Source organism: Gasterosteus aculeatus, chromosome X, assembly GCF_964276395.1.
Source record: "Gasterosteus aculeatus chromosome X, fGasAcu3.hap1.1, whole genome shotgun sequence".
NCBI classification, from domain to species: Eukaryota; Metazoa; Chordata; class Actinopteri; order Perciformes; family Gasterosteidae; genus Gasterosteus; species Gasterosteus aculeatus.
The window spans coordinates 5,390,278-5,416,688 of record NC_135698.1 but is presented as its reverse complement, the minus strand read 5'-3'; the positions used below and the strand labels follow the sequence as shown (position 1 = coordinate 5,416,688).

The 26,411-nt window shown below is 40.9% G+C and overlaps 2 protein-coding genes across 4 annotated transcripts in view; one reads left to right on the top strand and one right to left on the bottom strand.

Moving 5' to 3' along the window:
* Positions 1-251: 251 nt before the first annotated feature.
* Positions 252-12,344, bottom strand: dnaaf4 (dynein axonemal assembly factor 4). 2 transcript variants are annotated; one of them, XM_040163504.2, is made up of 9 exons: positions 11,918-12,344; positions 9,488-9,635; positions 3,403-3,533; positions 3,103-3,301; positions 2,885-3,030; positions 2,258-2,367; positions 2,025-2,178; positions 1,649-1,754; positions 252-1,458 (listed from the first exon to the last, which is right to left on the bottom strand). In XM_040163504.2, exons 1-9 carry the CDS (start codon positions 12,038-12,040, stop codon positions 1,349-1,351), a joined length of 1,227 nt encoding a protein of 408 aa, XP_040019438.2. In that variant the 5' UTR covers positions 12,041-12,344; the 3' UTR covers positions 252-1,348. The 2 variants fall into 2 exon arrangements, with proteins under 2 accessions (XP_040019438.2, XP_077938231.1); XM_078082105.1 differs by lacking the exons at positions 9,488-9,635; positions 11,918-12,344 and adding an exon at positions 4,060-4,261.
* The window catches only part of LOC120809713 (aminopeptidase N-like), a 30,125-nt gene continuing 11,852 nt past the window's right edge, over positions 8,139-26,411 (top strand). The window contains exons 1-7 of one of the 2 annotated variants that reach the window (XM_078082095.1): positions 8,139-8,319; positions 20,178-20,336; positions 23,132-23,438; positions 23,977-24,119; positions 24,346-24,482; positions 25,016-25,142; positions 25,777-25,931. In XM_078082095.1, the coding sequence (XP_077938221.1) occupies positions 8,274-8,319; positions 20,178-20,336; positions 23,132-23,438; positions 23,977-24,119; positions 24,346-24,482; positions 25,016-25,142; positions 25,777-25,931 (1,074 nt within the window). In that variant the 5' untranslated portion in view covers positions 8,139-8,273. Of the gene's footprint in view, positions 8,320-20,016; positions 20,337-23,131; positions 23,439-23,976; positions 24,120-24,345; positions 24,483-25,015; positions 25,143-25,776; positions 25,932-26,411 lie in introns of those variants that run through there. The other variant, XM_078082094.1, reaches the window with a different exon arrangement.

The following is a 26,411-nucleotide window of genomic DNA, read 5'->3' as shown; positions in this document are numbered from 1 at the left end:
GTTTCACACCCAACAACTTTGTTTTCACTTTGATGGAATGTTGTAATTGATTCTTTAACCTCTTATAACAATGTAACTGGTGTTGTTACAACTGGCTCAGTGGTTACATTTTTCACCAATCTATTTTTGTAGATTGTACCTTTTCATTTCATTCCATCTGCAGAAAAAGCTCAACAAATAAAAAGTCTAAAGTAAGTTAAAAAAGTAAAAGCATGGTGAATGCATTGGAGCCCCAGTGAAAACAGACACAATTATTTTAACTTTTTATAACATAATACAGTGAACATAAAATGTGGATTGCCTTTTAAATATAAATAAGGAACAATACACACAGTACGCAAGCTTATACTTTGCCCTTGAAATGCTGTAGAGATGCATAATAATAATACAAATATAACTGTTTTATATGATTATTTTATTCATAGATTATAATTGTTTTGGTGTGTTTTAATCTGCGTAAATTTTCATACCCATTTTATTGGGCTACTTGATAACTTGAGAATCACCAAACATTGAGTTTCAGTGGATGACAATGATCAGTAGTATAGAACAAGACTGACTGAACTGTAACAGTGGCTAAATGCTCTGCTTCATTTTAGATGTTTACTTAAATAAATCACGGTCGTGGGCATGGAGCTCCTTGTCCCTTCCACCCCAACTTCATTGTTGAATTACCCAACAGAATTTCTTCAGCCATTGAAATCCAAACATGGTCTAAACTACCACCATTTTTATTTACTCTACTTGCTTTCATGCTTGTTTGTGGTCAGATGTCACTAATTAGTATAACTTTGTCATGACACTTGTGTGTAGTGTAGATCAAAATGAAAGCGCAGTTTGGCATGTGGTCCGAGGAAACGAACTGGAAGTATGTAGTATTTTATTACTGTTCATAGATAAGGTAGATAAGGTTTGCAACATTAAAACAGCCGTCTTGTGCTGCTCACGCAGGCAGTATGGTCGGGTGTTATACTATGAAGGTCTGATTCTCTTTCTCTCGCTGCAATGCAAACTGCCTCTGTCGTCTTCACTGCCAACCGTTCTGAAGAAGTCTCCTCTTGGTTTAGAGCATTGTATAGTTTTGTCAATTCAAGGGTGTTCTGCTCACACTGATGGAGTCTTTCCTATGCGCTCTCATCATATCATATTCATCAGTGTGACGCAGTGACATAGGTATGTAGTCTGTAGCACAATGAATACAACAGGGATTCAACAGTCTTAAACTATGGTTTAAGGGTTGCAGATATGTTTTTTTCCTTTCATTAAATAGAGCTTTGGGTAACACACAAATAACAGCAACAATATACATCCATATTCCATATTCACAGCAGCTTGTGTTTCACTGTGACTAGTGGCTCGCTGCAGTGCCTTGAATAATTTCTCTGATTCTCTGCGTGTCTGCTTGCAACGCTTCGTTGTCAGGGTCAATCTTTAGAGCAGCTTGGTAGTCGTGTAGGCCTGAGAAAACATGCCACAGGTATATCAGCTGAGACCACTGAGCAGCAATTCACTTATTTTGAAAAGACAGGCTACAATGATATATTCACTATACAAAATGTGTGCGTCATTAAAACCAAGACATCAAATTCAATGATGTATAGTCACGTAAAAGTGTTCCAAATAGAACAGTAACTGCTGCTTATCAAACCTTCTGCGTAGAGCTGTAGCTGGCAGAAGGCAGATCCTCGGCGGACATGGGCTCTGGTTCTGGCTGCTGCATTGGCGCAAACTGGTGGAATTAACAGATCAAGTGCCTGCAGAGAAAAGTGTTCAGAAGTGTATTCCTACTTAACATAACAGCTTAATCTAGCTTTGCTATATCATGCAAGTAGAAACTAAATCAGACTGAAATTAAAAATAGTGAATATTAAAGATGTGTCCGATGTGAAGTGTATCAACGGTGCTGCAGTGGTAGAATTCATTCAACAGTTTCCAGACACCAACATGTGCAGTACAGCTTTGACTCAATACAGTGCAATGCAGCAATAAAAATTAACACATGTAAACACAGGGAATGTACAGACCTGAGAGGAGTCCGCAATGGCCTTGTGAAGGTTTTTTAACTTCAGATGGCAGGCAGACCTGTTTGAATATAGAGCTGGGATCTTTCTGTTTAGCCGGATAGCCAGGCTGTACGCGTTCACTGCCCCCAGGTGGTCACCAGTCATAAAACATTTGCTGAAAGAAAAGAACAATTTAGGGATACCGTGGATTACAAAAAACATGTGACAAAGATTTGAGATCAGACTTCACTCACTCCCCTTTGTCCTTTAACCAATCAGGATTCCTCTCCTCCCTCTTCAGGTCCTCCAGCTCTTCTACATCTGCATTCCCGGTACGCCTGGCTTCAGCTTGTTGTTTGAGCCACTGTTGATTCAATTATAGTTCAACTCAGAAAACAGAACGGACGGACGGACACCGACACATTTTCTGCCGCGTGCTCTCTGGCTCTGCTCGTGGGAGTGTGCTCAGCTTTGTGTGTATGTGTACGTGGACGCTTGTGCCTGTGTGCATGCATGCACGTGCCTATGTGATCTGGCGCTATATAGAAAATGAAATAAGACAAAATTAACCTTCTAAGGAGGGCTGGGGGTTTCTAATGATAGGCAAAACCCTGATTGAAGTGAATTAGTGCACCATGCATGCAAAGAGACAAAAAATGAGGAGGGAAGAATAAATCATGCCATCATTTTGTCGGTGGAAATCAAAGTGGCTTGTCCACTAAAGAGAAGATTGACAGCTCCATCCCATGCTCCTCCAGTGTGTTCTTTGGTAATCAGTGTGTGAATGTTGACACTTTGGGTACTGCACTGGAGAGGATTCTCTTCATTAAACTTACTGCTGTTTAACAACACTGACAGAAAAGGAAGTCAGAAATGCTCACCTCTTCCTCCTCTATCACTCTTGTTTCCCTCAGGGCTGTTAGAAAAAGCCGCGGGGTGAATGTGACTTGGATGTTTCCAACGAGTCTCGGAGCAGGGAGGTCCTTTTTTTTGCTCTTGCTCTTTGCTTCACTGTCACTTTTCAGATCTAAATGCAGGAATGTGCTAATTAAAAGAGAAAAAAACTAGTGTCTACTTGATCGCACAGGAAGTGACTTACCCCGTTTGCAACTTGCTCCATGAGAACAGGCATTTTCCTGCTTCTCTGTCATACTCTGTCCCTGACTGTGATCTTTGAGTTGGTCTTCTTGCTCTGCTCTTTGTTTTTGTCTCAGTTTCCATGCTGTCAACTCTGCTGTGCTTTTCTCTCGCTCTTTCTCCTTGATTTTCTGGATACCGTCTTTTTTCTCCTTTTCAAGCTGAGATCAAGTAAAATACACTGAATTTCCTTCTAGATTTCCCAGCAGATTTTATCTTGGTGTGATGTGTAAGTAGATGAAGCTTTCACTGAGTATGTTACCTTCATCATTCTCTCCAGTGCATATTTCTTATCTGCATGCTGTTTCTTTGCCTTTGATATGGACTGTGCAGAGAGCTTCTCCTGGTACTTCAATAGAGACCTTTCTCTGACCTCCTTCTTTTCTTTATCATCTGAAACATATTAAGTAGTAATTGTGAAATACTTTGCATTGGAGACTTTTAGTCAAGCGAACATTTCGCCTTCAGTCCGTCTGTCTGCTTACGTCTGTCTGTTGGTCTTGCTTATAGCTGTCTGTGTCTACACAGCCCTGTCTGTTATGCTTATTGCTGTCTGTCTGCTTATGGTTCTATGTCTTTATGCTTATGGCTGTCTGTCTGTCTACATGGCCCTGTCGGTCTTGCTTATGGCTGTGTTTTCTGGCTGAGGTTCTCTTTTTAAAATATTGCTCCCTCGGTGTGTGGGTGTCTGTGTTTGCATAACCATTTGATGAGCAAAGGTTGCTATTTTGGATTACCTGAGTGATTACAGCCCAATAACTCAATCAGAAATCATATTATCTAGGCCCAACAGTATCCGCCTCATTGAAAGTGCCCTATGGTCCTGTCATAAAGTCCATTTTATGAGAAGTACTAATCACAAACCACAACATTTGTCCGGTCCTGGTCCCTTAAAATTAGAAGAATCATCAAATCTTACCATTGTTGATCTGACCGTGGTGCATGGAGTACAGAGGGTGTGCTGTGTCGAACCCTGGTTGCTCCATGTCCCCCTATCTGCTCCCTGGGCACCCTTGCAATAAAATTTGCTGTGGCTAAAAGCGTCACCTAAATGAGATGACCTGGAAAAAGTCTTTGAGGCTTTTGTCTTGTCAAGACTTGAGCCCTGTAACTCCTCCTCTCAAGTTTATTATCTCACCTGCAGCTAGTTTTTCAATTTTCACTTTTAAGTTACATATGGGTCAAGCCTCAAAGTATATGTAATGAATGTTGACCGCTTATGGGCAAGCTCAGAGCCTTGATCCTCAGGGGAAAACAAAAGGGGGCTGTGCTTTGGAACGAGCTGGCTGAGGAGATAAGCCTCCGACAATCTCTTTTTAAATCACTTTTTTTTTTTTTACATTCAACAGAATGACTCATTCGGTTGAAAATTTAGTTTTTCCTAAATTTAATTAACTTTTACCTAATTAATAAATCCCTTTTCAACAGTTTTTTTTAGGTTCTATATAACAAAGTTACTGCTGTTATGATAATTGTGCATGAAATTAATCTTGGCCTACAGTGACCGACCCTTTGCCTTTTGGTCATATAATTGCATATCATGTGCATCATCATTTATAGTGATTATATTATATACTTGTTTTTATTACAGCACGTTGATCTGCAGTTATAAGTTATGTATTATATTACCAGGCGTAGCTGAGGTTTGTGCAGGTTGTACTGGGCCCTAGTTGAGCTGGTTGAAATGTGACCCTAGTATTTTAGACTATTTTTCTCCACATGGCCACAATCGTGAACTTTGTACACCGCTGCTCCAATTACTTTATATTAGCGTATATAAAACCGGGCCCGTGTTTTTCTTCACTACGGGTAAGAAGGCTTTCGAACAGTCTCTAGTCAGGTTTGGGGGGTAAAGCTTTGATCCTGAGGTTGTGATGTTTTAAACCTTAAGTCCATATAAAATGCATGGACAAAATACCTGAATTTGACCGGTAGTTTCTATTTCCGTTGACCAAGGGTCCTAAACAAATAGGAATCGGGAGTTTCTGTTAGCCATGGACCGGTAAGTCCAGGAAATAGAAGTTGTGAGTTCACTGTTACCGTGGCCGGGGAGAGTACTAAAAACAGGAATCGATTTGTTTCTATTAGCCGTTGCCATGGAGTAATACAAATTAGAAATCAGGTCTTTCTGTAGAACCGTGACAGTAAGAAACAGAAATTGGGAGTTCCTGCCGTGACAGTAAGTCGTAAAAATGGAAATCGTTTTATTGTTATCTGTGTCAGTAAGTCGTAAAAACAAAAGCTGGCTTCTATTAACCGTCAGGACAGTCCTGAAATAGTTCTAGATACAAGTGCTAGTAAATAATAATAATACATAGAATGGAGCCGCTCCCCAGCAAAAGATGGGGAGCGGCTCCATTCTATATGTATTATTATTAGAAGTTGGAAAATTCTTAAAAGTCGAAGATGATAAACGAGAGGAGTGTTAAAACACTTAAAAAGTTGAAAAAAAAAATAATATGGGATTGACATGAAGTTGACAGTTGTAAAATATCAGCTTCTGAAGGGTCAAATCGAGCACAGATGCAAAGGAAATCTAGGGAAAGAAAAGAAGGTTTAACTAAGGCAAAGCCATGGTAAAAGTGACTAACAAGATAATTGATAATGTGAAATAATCCTCCTGATTGGTTTTTGACATACTGGAGACAAAGCCTCCTCGGCCTGTTTTTCCTCCAACTCACTCTCCAGCCTTCATCCACCCGTCACATCCTCCTCCACCTCCTCAATCCCCATCACAAACCACAACCCTGGTCCCACAGAGCCAGAGCCCAGACGTGTGCTTGCATTAAACAAAGCTATGAGCCAGAACTTTAGCATCCAGCTACAGGACAGAGGGACTGGTAAGCAACAAATACCAGTACATTATTCCTGGGATTCTATGGACTCGAATCCCCAAACAAATGTGTTTATACCAGCCTCAATGGTGCTGCGGAGCAGAGAAAAGAAAAAGAGAAACAAAATAATTAATATGATGATGATGAAGTATTATCTAAAACCTGTCTGTTCTTATATGTAGTCCTGAGACAAATAGGGACGCGGAGGCCCGCGGACTAGGGTGCTGGGGACAAAATGAGTGGAGCAGGGAGGAGGCCTTCAAAAGACGGGATGGTGTTCGGGTGGAGGACAAAGAGGAGAGGACAAGCGGAGATGGTCTCCTGGGGAACAGGAGTCAAATATGTGTGTTATGTCAGAACTGTGTTCGCCTTTGTGTACACCGGGTGGGGGTCCACTAAGCACTAATTAGCTTGAGTATTTAGGTTGTGGACTTGCGGTGTTTGTCAGGTGTTTGACAACGGAGGGGTTTTTGACCGTGAAACCGGATGTTTGAATCTACCACGAACTGTTGCCTGTTAAACTGTAATGAATTGACTTTAAACTGTACCAGTGGACTGAATCTAATGTTTCCCACACAACAATGGGAAACCAAACGCAACATGCAGAGAGGTTGCATCAACAAGGTTGCTGTACGAGGGTGGGGGCCAACAAGGCAGCCTATAGGTTAATCCTCCTTTCTTGGAGTAACTCAAGCAAATTCAAGAACACGCACAGTGTTGCATTCAACACTGTGTGTGTTCTTGAATTTGCACAGTGTTGCATTCAACACTGTGTGTGTTCTTGAATTTGCTTGAGTGAAATGAATTCTGAGTGCAAATATTTATCTGGAATATAATTGGATTATGTACTTAATGTACTTGATTATGTTAATTAAATACAAGGGAATTCGTTTTGGCCTTTAATTTAGAAGAATAAGATCATAATTTCTGCAATGTACAAATTTACAACAAAACAGAAGCACAATTCTTAAATAGGAAAGATAAATAGGGAATAAAACTAAGTATGTCTAGAATTGATAGAAAATAGAAGACTGAACCTTGTTGTTTTTGTTTTTATCATTCGAGGATATGTTTGAGTGGATCCTGGACTCGACTTCGCTTCGCCGCCACACCAAGGATGAAGAAGAACCAACAACTACAGCCCCAATGAATATTACAAAATGCTTGGATGATCTGAGCGAGAGACGACAGGAGTCTGACGAGCAAAGAAACCAGGACTCATTTGGCGAGTCTGAAGATCCACAGGATTAAAGAGAACTTTTACTCCTTTGGACGTTGTCATGGAATTGAAACGTCAAGGAAGCAGACCTTTTGGAGAACAAACAAAGGCAGTTTTGTCAGCACAAACGATTCCAAGCTGACAAAGTAAGAACCCTTACAAAAGCAGCAGAGAAGCTGTACCAGGGACGAAGAAAGAAGAAACATTGTTGGGAAAAGACTTTTGAAACACCCCAGTTGAGAATGTTGTGTGTGATCACTACGGCAACGTAGACATTGAAGAATGTCACTGCCTTAGAAAACTAAACGAAGCTAAAGATACCAGGCAGTCCCTGGTAAAGATAATATTGATATGCGAACAGTTCAGTCTCAAACACATGTCAAAAGAGTCTAAAGAACCAACAAACAAATAAGCAAGCAGTTTTGAAAACTGTAACATCCAAATGTCTTTTTGATGAAACCATTTGATTGGATTTCTATTCATTATATATTTCTGATAACATCGGAAATAAATGTAAGAATCCAATTTTTGCATGGATTTTGTTTAAATGTGTATTACACTATTTTTGCGTGAAAAAATATTTTGGTGAATTCATTGAAATTCATTTGAGCCCACAATGATTGTACTGAAATGAGTCCAACCCGCAGTAATTTGGTGTCCAACAGACATCAAATACTGTATACATGTAACGGAGTTAGAAATACACTGTCATTTTCAATCTAATGTATCTTATTTTTGGTTATTATTCAACAATCTTGTTGAGTGTGTGTGTGTGTGTGTGAATTTTATTTTGATGAGTTAAATTTGCGGAAATTGCGATTCATCTCCCCTGCGCCTTCTAGGCTTCCGTAGTCCCGTTTTGCCTTCACAGAAGTGTTACTCTGTTGAAGGTAACATCAGCTACCATTAGCGTGGGTAACAGGACCACGGTTTCAGCTGTGGTGCGTCATTATTTTAGACGATGGAGTGGTGATAAAGTATACGTTTGGTCATTGTTTAATTTCGCGCCGTTTGTACTCGCTACATCCGGTCGTCCTGACGTATACGTTTCCCTCTATAGACCCTGTGTTTAGGGAGCTGATGTGCGGAGACCAGAAGGCAATGTCTGTTTTATTGTCTTTTGCAGGTATGTGTTTTCTTTTGTTTTAATGCTGGAATTTTTGCAGTTGTCACTGTTGTTTATTTTTGTCATAATTTGGATCTTTGACAAGCTATAATTTAGATTTTGCGTAAGTCCCGTTTTTCCTTCACAGAAGTGTTACTCTGTTGAAGACCCTGTGTGTAGGGAGCTGATGTGCGGAGACCAAAAGGCAATGTCTGTGTTTTATGGTCTTCTGCAGGAGCAAATAAATGCTGAAAAGATCAGTACCCGAGTCGACTACTTCCATGCCCTAAACACATCTGTTACATACACATATTTAATATTAGTATTTTATGTCAAGAGGATTAAAAATTCTTAACACTAGCCCGGCGCTGTTTGGCGTCTGGAGGTGGGAGGGTAATAAAGTGAGGAGGAGAAAGGGAAGAGAGGAAGGTAGACTTGAATATGAGCCTGGAGGGTTGCTGTGAGAACTGGAAAAACCCAAAACGTGTTGGACTGAATTATTTCCTCATAACTTTAACACTTAATCCAGTTGTTACAGCAACCCTAGCCTCACCATCAAGTCCACCCCCTCTCTTTCCTTTCCTCTCTCCCTCTTGACATAAAATATGTCTATACAAGATGACACAATTTTACTCTTACAACAATAATGATACAACAGAAAGTAATAACTAGAAAAAGACACTGGTGTAGATTAAGTGGATACAACCGACATTAGTTCTTGGTGTAGACACCTACGGGCTGAAAGGCATCCCAAAACACTCACACAAACCCCACCCAAAAAACACACCATACAATCTTCTCAAAAGACCATACTTTCACGCAACTATGTTTTCCTGTGTCTGCTTTTCAGTCCTACTGTCTGTGATTATCAGTCCCTAAGAATCGGCCCACTCAGCAAAAATTAGACAAGCCCATCTCCAAAAAAGAAAAGAAGAGAGGCATAGAGCAGCTGAGAGGTGCTCCACAGCATGTGTACTGGTAGTGATGTTAGCAGTTAGCTGTTAGCAGTTAGCTTTGTTATAACAATCAGTAGGGAGTGAGAAACTGCTAATAAAATGTATTTTGATAAGAGTTTGAGTCTCTGAAACAACACACAAAAGGGTTTGGAGCACACAGCTTTGACCTAAATATTAAATAACTTGAATGGAAGACAGATTGTAATGAAATGGGGTCAGCCAGATGCTCTTACTTGTAGTTGTCATCAGATGCTCCCAGACTTTATTGGTTCTCTTTGGCATACTAAAAACTGCAACTCCATCTCCGACCTTTGCAGTGCTTCCATCATCATCAACAGGTTCAAATAGGAAGGCTTCAAACAGATACGGTGGGTAATGCACCTGTGCAGGAAATAAAGAGGAAAACATTTCGTACTGTTTGGGAGGCAAGCCTAAACAAATAAGAGGCTAAAAAGAGGAAGAGATTCAAGGAAAGGTTTTCTAGATTCAAGAGCTGCCTTTAATCTACTGTATTTAGGCGTACGATTTGAGGACAGTTTTTTGCATTTGATGTCACCTAAGAATACATCAGGTGAGATTTTTTTTTAACCTTTTTAATAGAAATACTTTTTTGGCTAAGAAATTATGATTGAAAAGCCTTAGGTTATAAAACATGTTACTTTGAAATCATTTCTCAGCCAATAATTTTTGTGAACAAAAATAGGAATGCACATTTAAAACCACAGTGGAGGACAACCAAAGGGACTGACTGGATCATAACAATTGTATGTTTATGTGAAAGAAAGCCCTTTTAATACACTCAGAAAATATGGCTAGTGCCATTTCTATTTTGCATTGCATAATAATCACGGGAATACATCCGCGATTTTGGTAGTTATCTTGCTTCTCCCCCTACCCACACACACACACTTACTTTCTCCATACATGGAGAAAGATGGTAGGCCAGTTATTGTACAGCAGCTGTTAATAATTTAATATAGTTTTGTCATGATCAGCATTGTTAGAATTTAATGAACTCTTTTACACTTAAATAGGAGTTTTTTGTGATTACTTTGTGTGTGTATAGTGATAAGCATTTTGTATCTCAGCTCCAAATAAAGCCATTATACACTCTTAAAATATAACAGACCTTTGAGTGATAAGCATTTTGTATCTCAGCTCCAAATAAAGCCATTATACACTCTTAAAATATAACAGACCTTTGACTTAATTTTGTTTTTTGTTCTTTCCTTCAACGGTCTACTATTATTGTCTCTTTTTGAAGGTTATTCTTTTGTTTCAGTTTAGTTTATTTAATTTAATAATTTAATATTTTTTTATCTTATATTGTATATAATGTGTATATAATGTATATATTTTTATTCTATCTTCCCTGTACATGCTGCTGTGATAACAAAATTTCCCTCTTGAGGGATCAATAAAGTATCTATCTAGTTATTTAGTCTTGAATATAGTTTGCTTATTATTATTTGGGTAATTTGATCACCAATTGGGTAATGCTGTGGGCACCTGGTCACTTAGGGGCATAGTCAGGTGGGACCAGCATGCACCTGGGTGACAAATGTTGTTTTTTTACCAGTGAGGCACAGCGACAGAGCACTGCATAGGAAAGCAGACAGCTTTAGTGTATGTGTTTTGGTGGATTCTATGAAATAAATGAGAAACAAAAAGAAACATTTCCCTGGACGATATGCTTTCTTACTGCGTGAAAGGAAACAAATCTAGGTGCAGTAGTGGTCCTTTGACATTTAAAGATTTGTAGGACAAATGGCCACTACGATTATAAATACTACTAATAACTAATTAGCAATACTGTTAATTTCCTGAAGTCTTTGTGCTTTCCCTCCTCATGGGTTTCTGTGGATGGTGGTTCTATCTGATGGTGGGTGCATCCAGTGACGTGCGGTCAGGTCCGTGGCTGGGGAGTCTTTCAAAGCCAGATTCACAAATATATCAATTCAACAAAGTAGCATAAATTCACCATTCAACTGGCTGCCTCTACTTACGTTTCATATCCCGTATCGTATATTAATGTGTAATACGGGTAGATGAAATCAAGCGTTCTGATGGTTGAGAGTTCGTAACTGGGTGTACTGAATGTAGCCATAACATAGAGTACCTGTTTACATTAACCTGAGCGTTCCATATCAGTGCGGCGATTAAAAGAAGTCAGATTTTGCGAGACCGTAGGTTGCCATTTCATTTTTTAGCCCGGTGGCGATCGACTAAAAAATACGTCCTGAGCGATGTGAATGAATGAGAAGGTCTGATATCTAGCAAGGAGACCTGGGATGTTTGGGACGCACACATTATTGTCGATTACCTAGCTAATCATCAACCAACTTCTGGTGCCAGGCTAACACGTGATGTCTCCAACGCTGTTTGTCTGTTGTATAGCAACAGACACACGTACGGGGACTATTTTCTCTAGACTCCTGAAATGCGATACACCGTTTGGTGGCTACAACTTGAACTGAAAGGCAGCTATGTAATGTCACTGGTAACCGTATTATTAAAGCAATATGGTCGAGGCAGCCTAACAACACGCTTGAACTGTAACATTATTGACAATAACGTACAGCCTCTCGTACCATATTGCTTAAGTTAATTAACTTTAGCTGAGGTAAAGTTACAACAGCCTAACGTCTATCCGCTAACCTTACCTTCAGGTATTCATCCGTAGACAGGATGTCCACGTTACTAACTTTCGTTCCTTTTAGTGGCACAGTTAACCAGACCGCGGAATCCGTCTGTGTCCACAAGTAGTCCGTTACTAGCACCGGCATCTTCGACGCAGTTTCCTCTTCGTGTTGTGCTCCGGTTGTAGTTTTCTATTTGAGGTTAGAGGTTTTCTTCTGCTGCCTAATGGCGTCCTGTTGCTATGGCGACGATTACCCTGCCTTCACGTTGTCAAAAGTTTAAAGGGTTAAGATAATAGTAAAGAAGAAAATCCCAAAGAAATGCTTTAGTTTCCGAGATACCCCTGCCCAAGGTACATTAAATACAAGGCATGCTTTTTCATAACTCATCATTTCAAGATTTGTTTTAAATGGATGGTTGCGTAAGAGCCATTTTGTTATTGCTTTTATTGTAACCTCCCACCACTTAATGGGTGGAGCTATGTTTCCATTAGGCCGCAAGGCCCATATAATCAGCAGGGATTCCCTGCCACAGGTGTTTTCGAGGCAAATCTTTTTAGTAAGCAAGACTTGGAGGAATGTTTTAGGATGTTTTGATGGTGTCAGTAGTGTTATATAATGGTGGAATGATCACAAAAAAATCCTTTTCCTTGGGCCTCCGTAGTTGAACAGGTCTCTCACAGACTTATATATATATATCACACATTAGACATATCACATCATTACAGACATTTAGAATGCAGTCTATAAGTAGTATGGTTTACTGTCTGGAATAATGATCTCCACAGCATCTTTGTAGAAGTATCTTTTTGTGAAGGGGCATCACGATTCTACTTGTGACAATGTCTTTCTTCGTGGTTCTTAAATTTATACGTATTTTCATGCAGTTTGCTGACAGTGATACTATATCATGAATGCTGCTGAATGCTGATGAATTCAGTTGAATCTAGTCAGTGAATTCAACCAGCGAGGTGAACCTATATTTGAAAAATAAAACGCACAGCAGCCCTTTGATTACAGCTGGATGACCTTTACAAAAAACAGGTTGGTAGTATGCATACAAGGATGCATTTTCTTGAAATGTAGTAAATATATTTTAGTGTTATTAAGCCTACAATTTATTACAATATTAAACACAGTTGCTTCTCTTAAATGCTTATTGTTTGCTACCAAATTTGAATCTACTATCACTATACTCAACCTGATCTCCAAAACCTGTTCGTAAAAATGTATACGAAAATCTTGAACATACAAATTCGTAACAATACATACGAACTGGCGGTGGTTAACCACGCCCCTTGAGTGAACAACATGGCGGATTATGTTAGATTCTTGAGTGAACGTCTCTCCGCCATGTTGTATTTTTTGAGGGGGTTAGGGTTAGTATTCTATTCTTACAATTTAACATTGATTTCTCGTTAAAAATGCAATCATAACACGTTAGACTTCACAAAGTGTGTTTACGGGGTGCAGGTCCCCATTCACTTTGAATAGGGTGACGTCATCAGTTGCAGTTCGTATTTATTTATGTATCACTACGAATTTGTATGTTCAAAATTTTCGTATACATTTTTACAAACAGGTTTTGGAGATCAGGCTGCTATACTTGTATGTAAAAATAATGTAAAGCTAATACACGCATATGTAGCCACTTGGTGGCAGCGTAACAATAAAATGCATGATGCTTGCCTGAACGCTCTGTACTAAAACCTCTCGAGTTTGGTTCTGTCAAAGTAATTCCCAGAAAGACTTTTATAATGACATGTATGTAACTTCAAGTGCAAACTTTTCTAAAAACACGCCAAACAGAGGCCTACAACGCACACTCTTTGAAAGAGGTCTTTGACAGTTTCTAACAGGACAACATCGCTGCGCAAATAAAGAGTTATGAAACAGCTATCCCACCTTTTTCTGGAGAATTTAACAACATATATTTTTTTTCCTTCTCCCTTCTGCGTGGACATCCACAGCTGCAGCTGGAGCTTATTGAGCTGCAGTGTGACCACGAGTGCCGTGGAAAAAAACAGCAATGTGCTCTTTTTAACGGCAGCTAGACTTTACCCTCTTTGCAAAAGGTTTGAACACCCCCCTGGTCTAAGGTGACAAACATATGTACAATCTCTATCTGACTCTATCCACTAAGACAGACAGGGGGCGAAGTGTAAGCTTCTTCTCCACAGTTCAGTCATGTTATCAAAATACGGGGATGCCGTGAAGCCCTGTAGTGGAGACATAACATTTTCCCCCCTCTCCAGGGGAGATCCAACTCACATCCCTAAGTGGGAGATAACACAAATGACAAATCATATCAATAGAAAACCCATAGTAGGTATCATTCAGAATACATTGTTAATGACTTCAGTCCAGCCCGAACATATCATTACAAGACTATTTACAGCTAGCTTCAGCTTGTCGTGGGCCTGTTTGTGGGCCGACCACAGCTGGTGCAGAGCGGCAGACTTTGGCGAAGTAGTTGTCTTTCCTGGAGCACTGGCATACTTTTCCCCTGGCTGGGCATGTTGGGGCTCTGCTCATGTGTGAAGAGGAGCCACAGTTGCCACATGCTGTGTTAAGGCGGGCGGAGAGAAACCGCGGGGAGCTAGTTGTGATGTCAGCTCGGTAGGGTTTACGATTTGCAAGGCTATTTCCAGCGCCGTTTTAAGAGTCAAATCATCCGGTGACATAATCAACTTTTCACAAATTTTGGGGTGGGTTGCATGTTCTGCAAGCTGGTCCCTTATCCTTTCCTGTCCCATATCACCAAATTTAAAACAGCTAAGCTGCAGAGGTTGGCTATATAGTGCTGAATTGACTCACCCACTTTTTGGTTGCGCTGCCGGAAGACTATGCGGTGGAGAATTACAGTCTATGGAGCTGCAAAGTGTGCTTCGAGTAGTTTTGTAGCTTTTGTAACCATCCTTTAATGTTTTCTTAGCTTAGGTTTAACCTAATTCTTACTTTAACCTAAACATTTCAAATTTGCCTACAGAGCCAAATGTGTGTGGAAAAACTGGTGAGTCAGTCCAGCTGTCACTGTGGGGCATTTATAGAATGTATTCATAAACAAAACAATTCGGTAAGTCCATTCGGTTCATCACATGAGGGGAGAAAAATATGGAAAAAATATATAATCCACTTTGAGGTCCTTGGAAATGTTTTTAATGTACTTGTCCTACCACGTCTCCACAGTAATGGAAGGTTGGTCCATCTGGTATCTCCATCTGGTATCTCCCAATGGTAACCCAGTACCTGAAATGTGGTTCAGGTACTGCTCATGTCCTGATTCAAAAACCTGACCTGAAGAAGGTCACAATAATAATTATCCTCCAAAACAATAACACGTATCCACAATGATTACATGGCTATTACAAACAGAAATAATCACAATGCAAAACATACAATTTATAGTTGCCCACAAAAATGCTGATTGCTAAGCTTGCTGGCTGTCCTGCTCGAGTGACCTCAGCCCGTTTCCCGACATCTTTTTTTTTAGACAGCCTATGGCGCAATGTCCTGCTTGACCACAAACAAAGCAGTAGGGGCAGCTCATATTTCCTTGTTGTACACAGTCATTGCATCGGCTCCTAGTCTCTGTTGTTGGTGCCTGAGGACGGACTGCTGGTGGGCAGGGGTCCTTTGGTGTCGCACTGTCAGTAGGTTTACCCATCTGGGCCAGATGTTTGATCAGTGAGGACACTTGTGCCGTCAGTTCTGTAATAGCAGCACGATTAGCCTGTAACTCGATGTCGACTTTAGCTTGCTTACTTGAGTCAGTCTCGTTAAGGCTGAACTGTGCTTACCGTCACTGGTGGGGTTTTAGCTACTGTGCCAAGGCGTTTTAGTCTTTTTGCCTCCTCAGTAGTAGACTTAGTAATTTGATCTAAGAGAAAATCATCACTAACCTGTAGGTCTTTGAGGGGTTTTAAATCATGTCGAACATGTTTTTTTTTTTCATTTAACCCTTGGTAAAGTGTGTGGAGAAAAGTACCTTGAACTAGCCTTTTGTCATATCTAAACTCCGCACCAGGCTGTTGGGACTCAAAAAACACTCGCTGCTTTAAACCCATGGTTTTGTACAAAAACTGCCGTGGGCTCTTGGAAAGGCTCAGTCGTATTTTTATCTGTGATGTGAGCACGGAGAAAGCGCTTTAGCTCATTAACAGTTAAGTCATCTTTGTTAGTTAGCATATCTCTGAATGAACCAGGTTTTGTGATCTTAATCACAGTGGTTAGCTTCTACCACTTTGGAGTCTGTGGCCAGCAGGTCACTCTTCGAGGAGCAGAAGTTGGAACATCCCTCCATCCTCCAGGTCTAACAGTTTTTCACTTCTGATGTAGTCAACAATCAGGTCATACAGTTCTGGTTCGCTCAGATCATCGATGTTGGCAGTTGTACCCACATCATCAATTGAACTCGCAACTCTCAGGAGTTGACTTACACTCAAGTCAGACAGCTCTTACAGTGGCCATTTTACCGTTACCATGGTGAACTCTGCTCTCTGGATTCCGCACTATATTGCAGCCTTCCCTGAAGCTTTTGCCACAGGTTCACATTGTTTTAGCACCCACTTCACCTGGCAAGGACGCTAGATAATCATGGACGAGCCCCCAATTGTTACCGGCACCAGACCTAGGGGTAATCCGGACCGGCAGCAAAGGTTACACAGGCTAGGAAGCACTGTGTAGCCTGTGGATTAATATAGAGAGAGGACACACGTTATAATACAAGGCTCGACAGAGCTGTGACTCTGGACCTGGAGATGTTTTTATTTTTCTCTATTAATGATTGATGAGTAATAAGATAAGATGCTCTTGCGTTACGGAGAGCCTTCTTATATGTTTTAAGACTGTCTTGCCAAACTAGCCTAGATCCTTCTGATTTGGTAGAACGCCGTAACCGTTCAAGTTCCCACACAGTTTACTGAGATTTTACGTTTTCATAATCATCATTGTCAATGTCATCAATAAGAACAAATAAATTTTCCTTCAGCCATGTGGATATTTCTTCAAAAAATATATCATGGATAGCTTTCTTTGGATGCATCTTGCTTTCTCAGCTCCTCCTCGGGTAGAGAAAACTCAATGAGCAATATTTTATGGACTTCAGAAGCCTTTTGACATAGGCCTTTAAATATTTTTAGATTTTGTTGGACAATAGAGGTATTTCCCTTGGAAGCCAAGCGTCTTGTGATTTTTGTCGTTATTTTCTCTGCTTGTACAAAGTAGCATTCCTTTCCATTTGAAGCCTTTCCCTCACCACTGAGATTGCTTTCGACGTCAACCTTTTTGTTCTTTTTTCCGTGGGATCACATTTTATTTCTTTGGCTTCTTTTTCAACAGTATCATGATACACATCATCCATTTTTCACAAATTGTTTATTGTATACAATACACAGTGCCACCTGGGGTCAACCTGCAATTGGCTCCCAACACGATGTGGCACAACAACTCCCAGAGTCAGCAAGGCAGCGGGTCCCAGCTCAAGGGAATGAGGCTGATTGCCCTCACGACAGCTAGGGGTTCGGAAGAACAGAAAAGGTGAGGAGTCGAAAAGAGGGAGAGATGGTTGACGTCCTGTTACCGAAGAGATTTATGTTGATAAACAATGTTTTTGTCAGATTTAAGTTTTACATTTGTTAGGAATACAAGATTTGAAGTTTCGAATCATTGGTTGTCGTCTTTATTTTGGGCACCCACTTACCCACTCGCGATCCCAGCCTGCCGAGACATCACACTATAAAATTAGCTTATACCCTCTGCAAGAAAAAAAAGTCTGCATACAAGTTAATAAATATGTTTGCTGCTGTGGTTGTTATTGACAGCAATAATTGATTTTCTCTGCCTTAAGATTTTTTATCTAAAAGTACATATAGTTTTACTGTTGCATCAGAAGACATCTTATAAATAAGAATGAACGCTTCTTAAAATAGTGACAATTGTGGTTTGGGGTCTATTCGAGGAATTGACCTCACATGGAGCTCAGCCATGTAGAGTATCTCAAGATACTCTACTCTACTAACAGTGGTGACCTCCTGACTTTTAATCCGGTGTAATCAATTCCACGTTTCACTTCGTTCAGTACTTGACAGTCCCATCACCTCCATGGTAAAAAATAAAGCAAACACTATTAGTTTAGTCTCTTATTCGGACTTTGACCCAACAATCAAAGTAAGTGATGCATTTATCACACAGTTATAAATAACAAGGACACAGTGAGTATCACAATAATCCAGGTGTTTTTTAATAGCTCTTCTTATTGTAAGCCTGTCTTTTCTTTACTGGATCCTATTGTAAACCCTCTGATGCATTAAATATATTTTTCTTGATAGGATGTTAATGATGCATGTCAATAATATCTCAAAGGATAGTGTGAGTTGTGAGAGAGAAACCTTTTAACATTTGTCCTTGTGCATTGTTAGCTCCATGAAGCTCTAGCGTAAATTCATTTAGCCACACTATAGTCTTGCATGCCAACGATCGTGGATTATTCGTTAAACTCTTGCCTTTCACTTCTTATGAATGCTCACTCATTTCTTTCCCTGCTGTCATTGTTCAGCGCTGTCAATCAGGATATCAGCTGGTTAGATCAGCAGGTCTCTTCTTCCATAGCAAGATGATTGTCTCTCCTTCAGTACATCCATTTATCTGGCTGCTGAGCAGACACCCATCTTTTACAAAACTAACTGCAGATTCCAAGCACCAAATACTTTGTGGAGACTTTTGTCCTCAAATATAATCTGTTAATAATCAACAATTATCTTATTCCTTCATTGGACTGAGTGAAATAGAATATGGAAAATTTCCACATCGTTCTCACTTCAAAGGAAATGCTGCACATTGAAGTGTTTTATTGTTCTTCAGGTACAGCTGACCTTGCAGTGTTCCTTGCTGTCAGAGCAGTAAAACCCATATACTATCTACTTTAGGGTTTTACAGTGCTGTCAAGGTGAAGGTGTCTCTGTTTTCACCGAAAGGGAATGATAACATCGACATGTGACGTTTTAACCAGGCGCTGAACAGATCACATCACTTTAGTTTTGTTTCTTAGTCTACTGCCTGTCACATAGCAATAGCTAATGGTTGTTGTTATTATTTCCCTTTCTAAAGCTTGATAGCTTGATATAGTTTCAATTTCAATTTTGTATCGCACAAATTACAAATTTACACATGATACACCCTCTGTACATACCTCGGCACAGGTACTTTCATGCATTTTATTTAAGGAAAGTAATTTACCCATTGCATTGTTATACGGCTATGGTGGTTTCTGTCTCTCATTTGACTCATTTACATAGTTACAAAATTGATATCTTATAATGCCAGAGCAACCAATCATCTGGGGCAACAACTATTTCTTAAAGTCTTCCAGAAAGGTATGAAAATTACCTAATACTAATACCTACCTGGTATTAGATATTGGAACTATAAAAATGTTTCGCCTTCTTTAATACATTTGTAAAATTATTCGAGGAAGAACTGATGATTTTTGAGAGCTGCCAATGGATTTCACCTTTCATAACTCCTCTCTTCCTGGTCATAACGATAGCTTTATAGTTTTATTGCTGTTTTATGAATGTCACTAAGTGACATTCATAAAATATGGAAACTGCCTCTTTGTTAAAGTCTAACTAAAGAGTGGAACTTGAGATAAACCACTTGGAGAGGATAAAGGGCAAAACATCATTATAATTATTATTTTGAAGAAAATTGAAGAGCAAGACAATCTTTGAACTAATATTATACAATTATTTAACCAGTATCTATTTGTCATAGAGATAAGCAGCTGATTATAATTTTAACAAACCTCCCGTTGCTTCCTTTTATACCAGATTGTAAATGATTTGTTTAGTTAAATAATGTTAAAATAATAATGATAATGATAATAGTTGAAAGCCAACACTAGGTTCTACACACTGGTAACTCCCTCCTCCGATCAGTTGGCCCACTGTAGTTGAGCTATAACTAAGTCAGGGAGAATGTTTTGTGTTTTGTTTGTGATCAGGTGAGAATGATATTTACAATCCCACTGTTAATGTATCACAGATTTGAGTGAATGGGAGGGGAGAGGCTACCCATGGCTACATATATCTTCCACCCGTACATGAACTGTGAGAGTGCGGGGCTGCACTACAAGCAGACAACATGGGGAAAGGCTTCTTTATCGGGAAAACTGTTGGGATAATGGCTATCATCCTGGGTTCAGCTGCCCTGGCTACTATCATTGCTCTATCTGTTGTCTACTCACAGGAAAAGGCAAAGAATAATAATCAGGTCTTGCCAACAGATGGGGGAACAACATCCAGCCCCCCTGTCACACCGCCGCCGTCCAATGAACCATGGGACAGGTATCGGCTGCCCAAGAGCCTGGTGCCGGTACACTACAATGTCACCCTGTGGCCTCGTCTGACTGAAGATGCCACAACTAAACTCTACATCTTTACTGGTAAGAGAAAATGAATCAATACACAACTATTATATTCCTTTGAGAGGAAAAGGGACGGCGATTAAAGACTGAACAACGGTGGCTAAGCAGCTAAAGTGGGTTGTTCTACATAATCAGAAGATCTACTGTTTGATAGCCGACTTTGCAGGTGAATGATTAGAATCTGATGTATGTCAGGCATGTACAGTACTAGTCGAAAGTTTGGACACGTTTTTCTCATTTAATTCATTCAAAACTAAACTATTGACTGTATTATGTGGTTGAAGTTTAGAAAGAAGTTTTGAATTGACCAGTGTCGATAGCACTCAGGCTCTCCAGCTTTCAGCGGTTAAGCCTCTCCAACCCAACGTGTCCTGGACCAAACCTCGTCGGGGGGGGGGGGCGATTTATAGCTGCTCCAGAGAAGTCCGGCCCACCCAGTCCTCACTCCCAGCCCATAATATAGCCCATAATGTACTTACTTCAGTATATATACCCAACTACGTTACCACAAAACCGCTACACCAATAAATATACCCAACTTTATCCATCCATTTTCAACCGCTTATCCGGGGTCGGGTCGCGGGGGCAACAGCTCCAGCAGGGGACCCCAAACTTCCCTTTCCCGGGCCACATCTACCAGCTCTGACTGGGGGATCCCAAGGCGTTCCCAGGCCAGTGCAGAGATATAATCTCTCCACCTAGTCCTGGGTCTTCCCAAGGCGTTCCCAGGCCAGTGCAGAGATATAATCTCTCCACCTAGTCCTGGGTCTTCCCCGGGGCCTCTTCCCAGCTGGCCGTGCCTGGAACACCTCCCTAGGGAGGCGCCCAGGGGGCATCCTCACCAGATGCCCAAACCACCTCAACTGACTCCTTTCGACGCAAAGGAGCAGCGGCTCTACTCCGAGCTCCTCGCGAATGGCTGAGCTTCTCACCCTATCCCTAAGGGAGACGCCAGCCACTCTCCTGAGGAAACCCATTTCGGCCGCTTGTACCCGTAACCTAGTTCTTTCGGTCATAACCCATCCTTCATGACCATAGGTGAGGGTAGGAACGAAGATTGACCGGTAGATCGAGAGCTTTGCCTTCCAGCTCAGCTCTCTTTTCGTCACAATGGTGCGGTAAAGCGAGTGCAATACCGCCCCCGCTGCTCCGATTCTCCGGCCAAACTCACACTCTATCTTCCCCTCACTCGTGAACAAGACCCCGAGGTACTTGAACTCCTTCACTTGGGGTAAGGACACATTCCCTACCTGGAGTAGGCAATCCATCGGTTTCCTGCTGAGAACCATGGCCTCAGATTTAGAGGTGCTAATCCTCATCCCGACCACTTCACACTCGACTGCGAAACGCTCCAGTGAGAGTTGGAGGTCACAGACGGAAGATGCCATCAGGACCACATCATCTGCAAAAATCAGCGATGAGATCCGCAGCCCCCCGAACTGTAGACCCTCCTCCCCCCGACTACGCCTCGATATCCTGTCCATGAAAACCACAAACAAGATTGGTGACAAGGGGCAGCCCTGGCGAAGGCCAACCCCCACCGGAAACGCCTTCAACTTACTGCCGAGCACCCGAACACAGCTCTCGCTTTGGGCGTACAAGGATTGGATGGCCCCAAGCAAGGACCCCCTCACCCCGTACTCCCGCAGCACCTCCCACAGTTTCTCTCGGGGGACCCGGTAATACGCCTTCTCCAAGTCCACAAAACACATGTAGACTGGATGAGCATGCTCCCAAGCCCCCTCTATGATCCTGGAAAGAGTGACGAGCTGGTCAATTGTTCCACGACCAGGATGAAAACCGCATTGTTCCTCTTCAATCCTTGGTTCGACTATCGGCCGAACCCTCCTTTCCAGCACCTTAGAGTCGACTTTACCCGGGAGGCTGAGTAGTGTGATACCCCTGTAATTGGCACACACTCTCTGGTCCCCCTTTTTGAAGAGGGGTACCACCACCCCGGTCTGCCACTCTTTTGGCACTGTCCCAGACTTCCACGCAATGTTGAAGAGGCGTGTCATCCAAGACAACCCCCCAACACCCATTGCTTTTAGCATCTCTGGACGGATCTCATCAATCCCCGGGGCTTTGCCACTGCGGAGTTGTTTGACTACCTCAGTGACCTCCACCAGGCCAATTGACGATGATCCCTCTTCCGCCTCCAGCTCCGCCTCTACCAAAGAGGGCGTAGTAGTTGGGTTCAGGAGTTCCTCAAAGTGTTCCTTCCACTGCCCGATAACCTCCTCATTCGCGGTCAACAGGGTCCCATCCTTACTGTACACAGCTTGGATGGTTCCCCGTTTCCCCCTCCTGAGGTGCCGGATGGTCTTCCAGAAGCACTTTGGTGCCGACCAAAAGTCCTTCTCCATAGTTACCCCGAACTCCTCCCATACTCGCTGCTTTGCCTCCATCACGGCAGAGGCTGCTGCCCTTCGAACCCAACTTTACCATACCCAAAAAAATTTGGCTAAGTTTTAAACTAAGTTAGGCTGTTTTGTTTCCCTTGCTTAATTATAGTTTTGATTTCATTCATTCATATTGTCTTGTTTATTCGTGTGTACTGTATGTTGAGACTACAGTGAAACCTGTGTCAAATTCTATGTACAGTATGTCAAAATCAGCTTTACTGGCTATGGATTTTGATTAGTGACGAGGCTAAGAACAACGAGGTGGAAAATAGTTATCCAACTTTATATAAACGATAGAAAAGTCTGGATTTATATTTTCCAATATCCAGCAACTCGAAAATTTGAATTTGAGCCAATGGATTTCTTACTATTGCTGATCACAGTTAAAGTTATTTCATGTTGTTTCAGGTGAGTCCAGTGTGGAGTTTGAGTGCACTGAAGAGACTGACCTGATTCTTATCCACTCTAATAAGCTGAACTACACAAAATTGGATAACGTCCACTTGGCCCGGCTCACATCAGTCAATAGTGAGGTCAAAGCCCCCTCAATCAAGAACTCCTGGCTCCAGAATGTGACACAGTATCTAGTCCTGCAGCTGGATGTTAAACTGATTAAGGACCACAAGTACCACCTGGAAACAAAGTTTCAGGGAGAGCTGGCAAATGACCTTGGAGGCTTCTATAGAAGCGAATACATGGAGGACGGCATAAAAAAGTATGTATTCATTGACCTTGAAATATCCCGCGGGCAAAAATCTGTAACATGTTCTAAGCAGCAACAAACAATAAGAAATAAGTTATGAAGTAAGACTATCAGCAATTCCTTTAGAATCTTCTAAAGGAATTGCCTGTCAAGTATCTGGGGTCATATTAGGCCTTACTTCATCAATGTATGTTGGGTTCAGACTGATTGGTATCAGCTTGATAAGCCCGACCTAGCAGTCGTAGAGCGCTTGATCAGACAATGGGTTTTGGGCGCAACAACTGGTTTCAATGGTTTTATCCTGTGTAGTGTGTTACACTACTACAGGGGTCTCAAACTCTGGCCCACGGGCCAAGTCCGGCCGGCTGGTACCGACTTTGGCGTACCCCCCGTCAACGGTACCGTTCGCTGCCGCCCCCACCCCTGAGTTACTGAGTTTTGACCGCAAAAATGACTGAAGCAGCCTGACTATATTTATTCAGTGGAGAAGATGGTCTGGGTGCAAAACACTAATGAACTAATATTTTCAACTTTGTCTACCGCCTGCCAGGGTTGTTGCTACTACTCAGATGCAACCAACAGATGCCAGGAAGGCCTTCCCCTGTTTTGATGAGCCAGCTATGAAATCTGTTTTCTACATCACACTGATCCACGATGTTGGAACTGTAGCCCTTTCCAATGGCGAGGTAAAACGTAAGTTTCACTAGAATAAGTAGAATAGTAGTTGTGCAGGATCATTTTGAAAATTTAAGACAAAATCAATGAAATATATGAGGAGATATTTGTGGACGTAAAGTCATTCTACGGGTGGAACTGTTGACAGTTGATAGAAAAAATTGACTTGAATTCAAAGTAAGTTAAAGATTCCAAATTCAAGCAAAGAAATCTAGGTCTATTCAATTTTATATGTTTCCAACAGAATCAAGCAACGTCACCATAGATGGTCACAATGTGCAAATGACCATTTTTGAGCCAACAAAAAAAATGTCCACCTACCTGTTGGCGTTCATTGTCAGTGACTTTGACTTCATCAGTAATACAGTTGATGGAGTTTTGGTAAGTGATTTTGGCTTATCATTTGCGCTAGATGATCATGTGCTGTCTTTGCTCTGCAATACCAATCCAACAATCGTGTTAGCCAAATTTTCCCCGGACTAGTTAAGTTTGTTCTTAATAAACCAACAAGATATTTCCAGATGTTGTCAAGAGATTTTGAATAGTTGGTCTAATTATTAACACGAGCAGTGCAATATTATATATACAATATTATTTGACTTGATGGGCTTCTACACCCCTGGTGTCTATAGCAAGTTCTTAGATGGTTACCACAGCATGTACCAATGACCTTATGGCAACTGCAAAAAGCCGATTTGCCCACACTTATTCCATAACTCATAACTCACTAATATCCAGCTTCCCCTCGAATGCACTAGAACATTTCTTGTAGGCGGGAGTTGAAGACCTTGCAGTCAGAGGCTTTAGTGTGATAGTTTCATTGATCTTATGCGATCAATGAGTTGACGATTCCAGTCTACCACTAAAACTAATGTACATAATGACACTGTTTTTTATTTTGCGTATTGTTTTAGATTCGCATATTCGCAAGGAAGCCTGCTATTGCTGCTAAACAAGGAGATTATGCCCTTAACAAAACTGGACCTATCCTTAAGTTCTTTGAGAAGTATTACAATTCCAGTTACCCTCTGCCAAAGTCTGGTAAGTCCAAGAATGATGATAGTATTAGGCAATTTTGTAATTTCGATCCTTTTCATATGCCTTTGTTAAATGTATGTTATCAAATGTGCTTCGGGGAAACCTTTCATTGTTTTGTTGTATATTTACACACAATACACCAAGATATTCATTATTCTGACTTCTAATCTGATTAAACCATTCTATCAATGGGCAGTAGTTTTGGCAATCAAATTAGCTTCATTTTTGTGGTTAACCTCAAAAACCTCTTTTTCTAGCCATTTGCTCCCACTTTCAATGTATCAGCGGTGTTACTCATTCTGAACACAATGTTATTGATGCAAGACATACAGTATGTGTTTATTACAAGGGTGACAGTGCCTTTCAGTTTTAATTGATTCAAGCCAGGGCATTGGAATAGTGATCTGAGATGATTCGGTATTCCATACAGTATCACTTATATAGACCTCAAACTTGATCCTTTTAATGTGCAGTTGTTCATCACATTCATAAACCGTTGTCGTCCATTTGTAGGTCAATATATTCAGAACTTCCTCTCATTTTGTTACATTGGTACAACATTGATGCCGTTAGAACTCAACTAACAAGCAGTTAATCCAATTGTTATCAATCACTAATAATATATCGCATCATACAGATCAAATAGCTCTACCAGACTTTAATGCTGGAGCCATGGAAAACTGGGGTCTGATCACATACAGAGAGACAGCACTGCTCTACGATGAAGCGTTCTCCTCCAACTCCAACAAGCAAAGGATTGCGACCATCATTGCTCATGAACTGGCTCACATGGTTTGGATTTAACAGTAGAAACTGTATCACTTCACAATGTCTATTGAATCTTGCAAAACAGATCTTTGATGGGTTTGGTTACACAAGTTATAACTCCCACACGACAGGTCTGGAGAATTATGAATTTTTAGTATCATTACATTACATGTCATTTAGCTGATGCTTTTATCCAAAACGATTTACAATAAGTCGCTTTCAACCATAAGGATATAAACCCAGAAGAACAAGAAAGTGCAATTTCATCAAATAAGCTGATTTACAACTTGCTATGGATAAGAGCCATAAGTACAATTTAAGTGTTACAATGTGTTTAGTGTTTTTAGTAGGGCTGTCAATAGATTTAAAAAAATTAACTAATTAATCGCACATTTTGAAATTCATTAATCTTGATTAATGGCGATTAATGAATGTTGTTGTTGTTGTTGTTACGTTGTTTTTAATCAGACTGAATCTTAAAAGTAATGAGTAATCGCTAGAAAG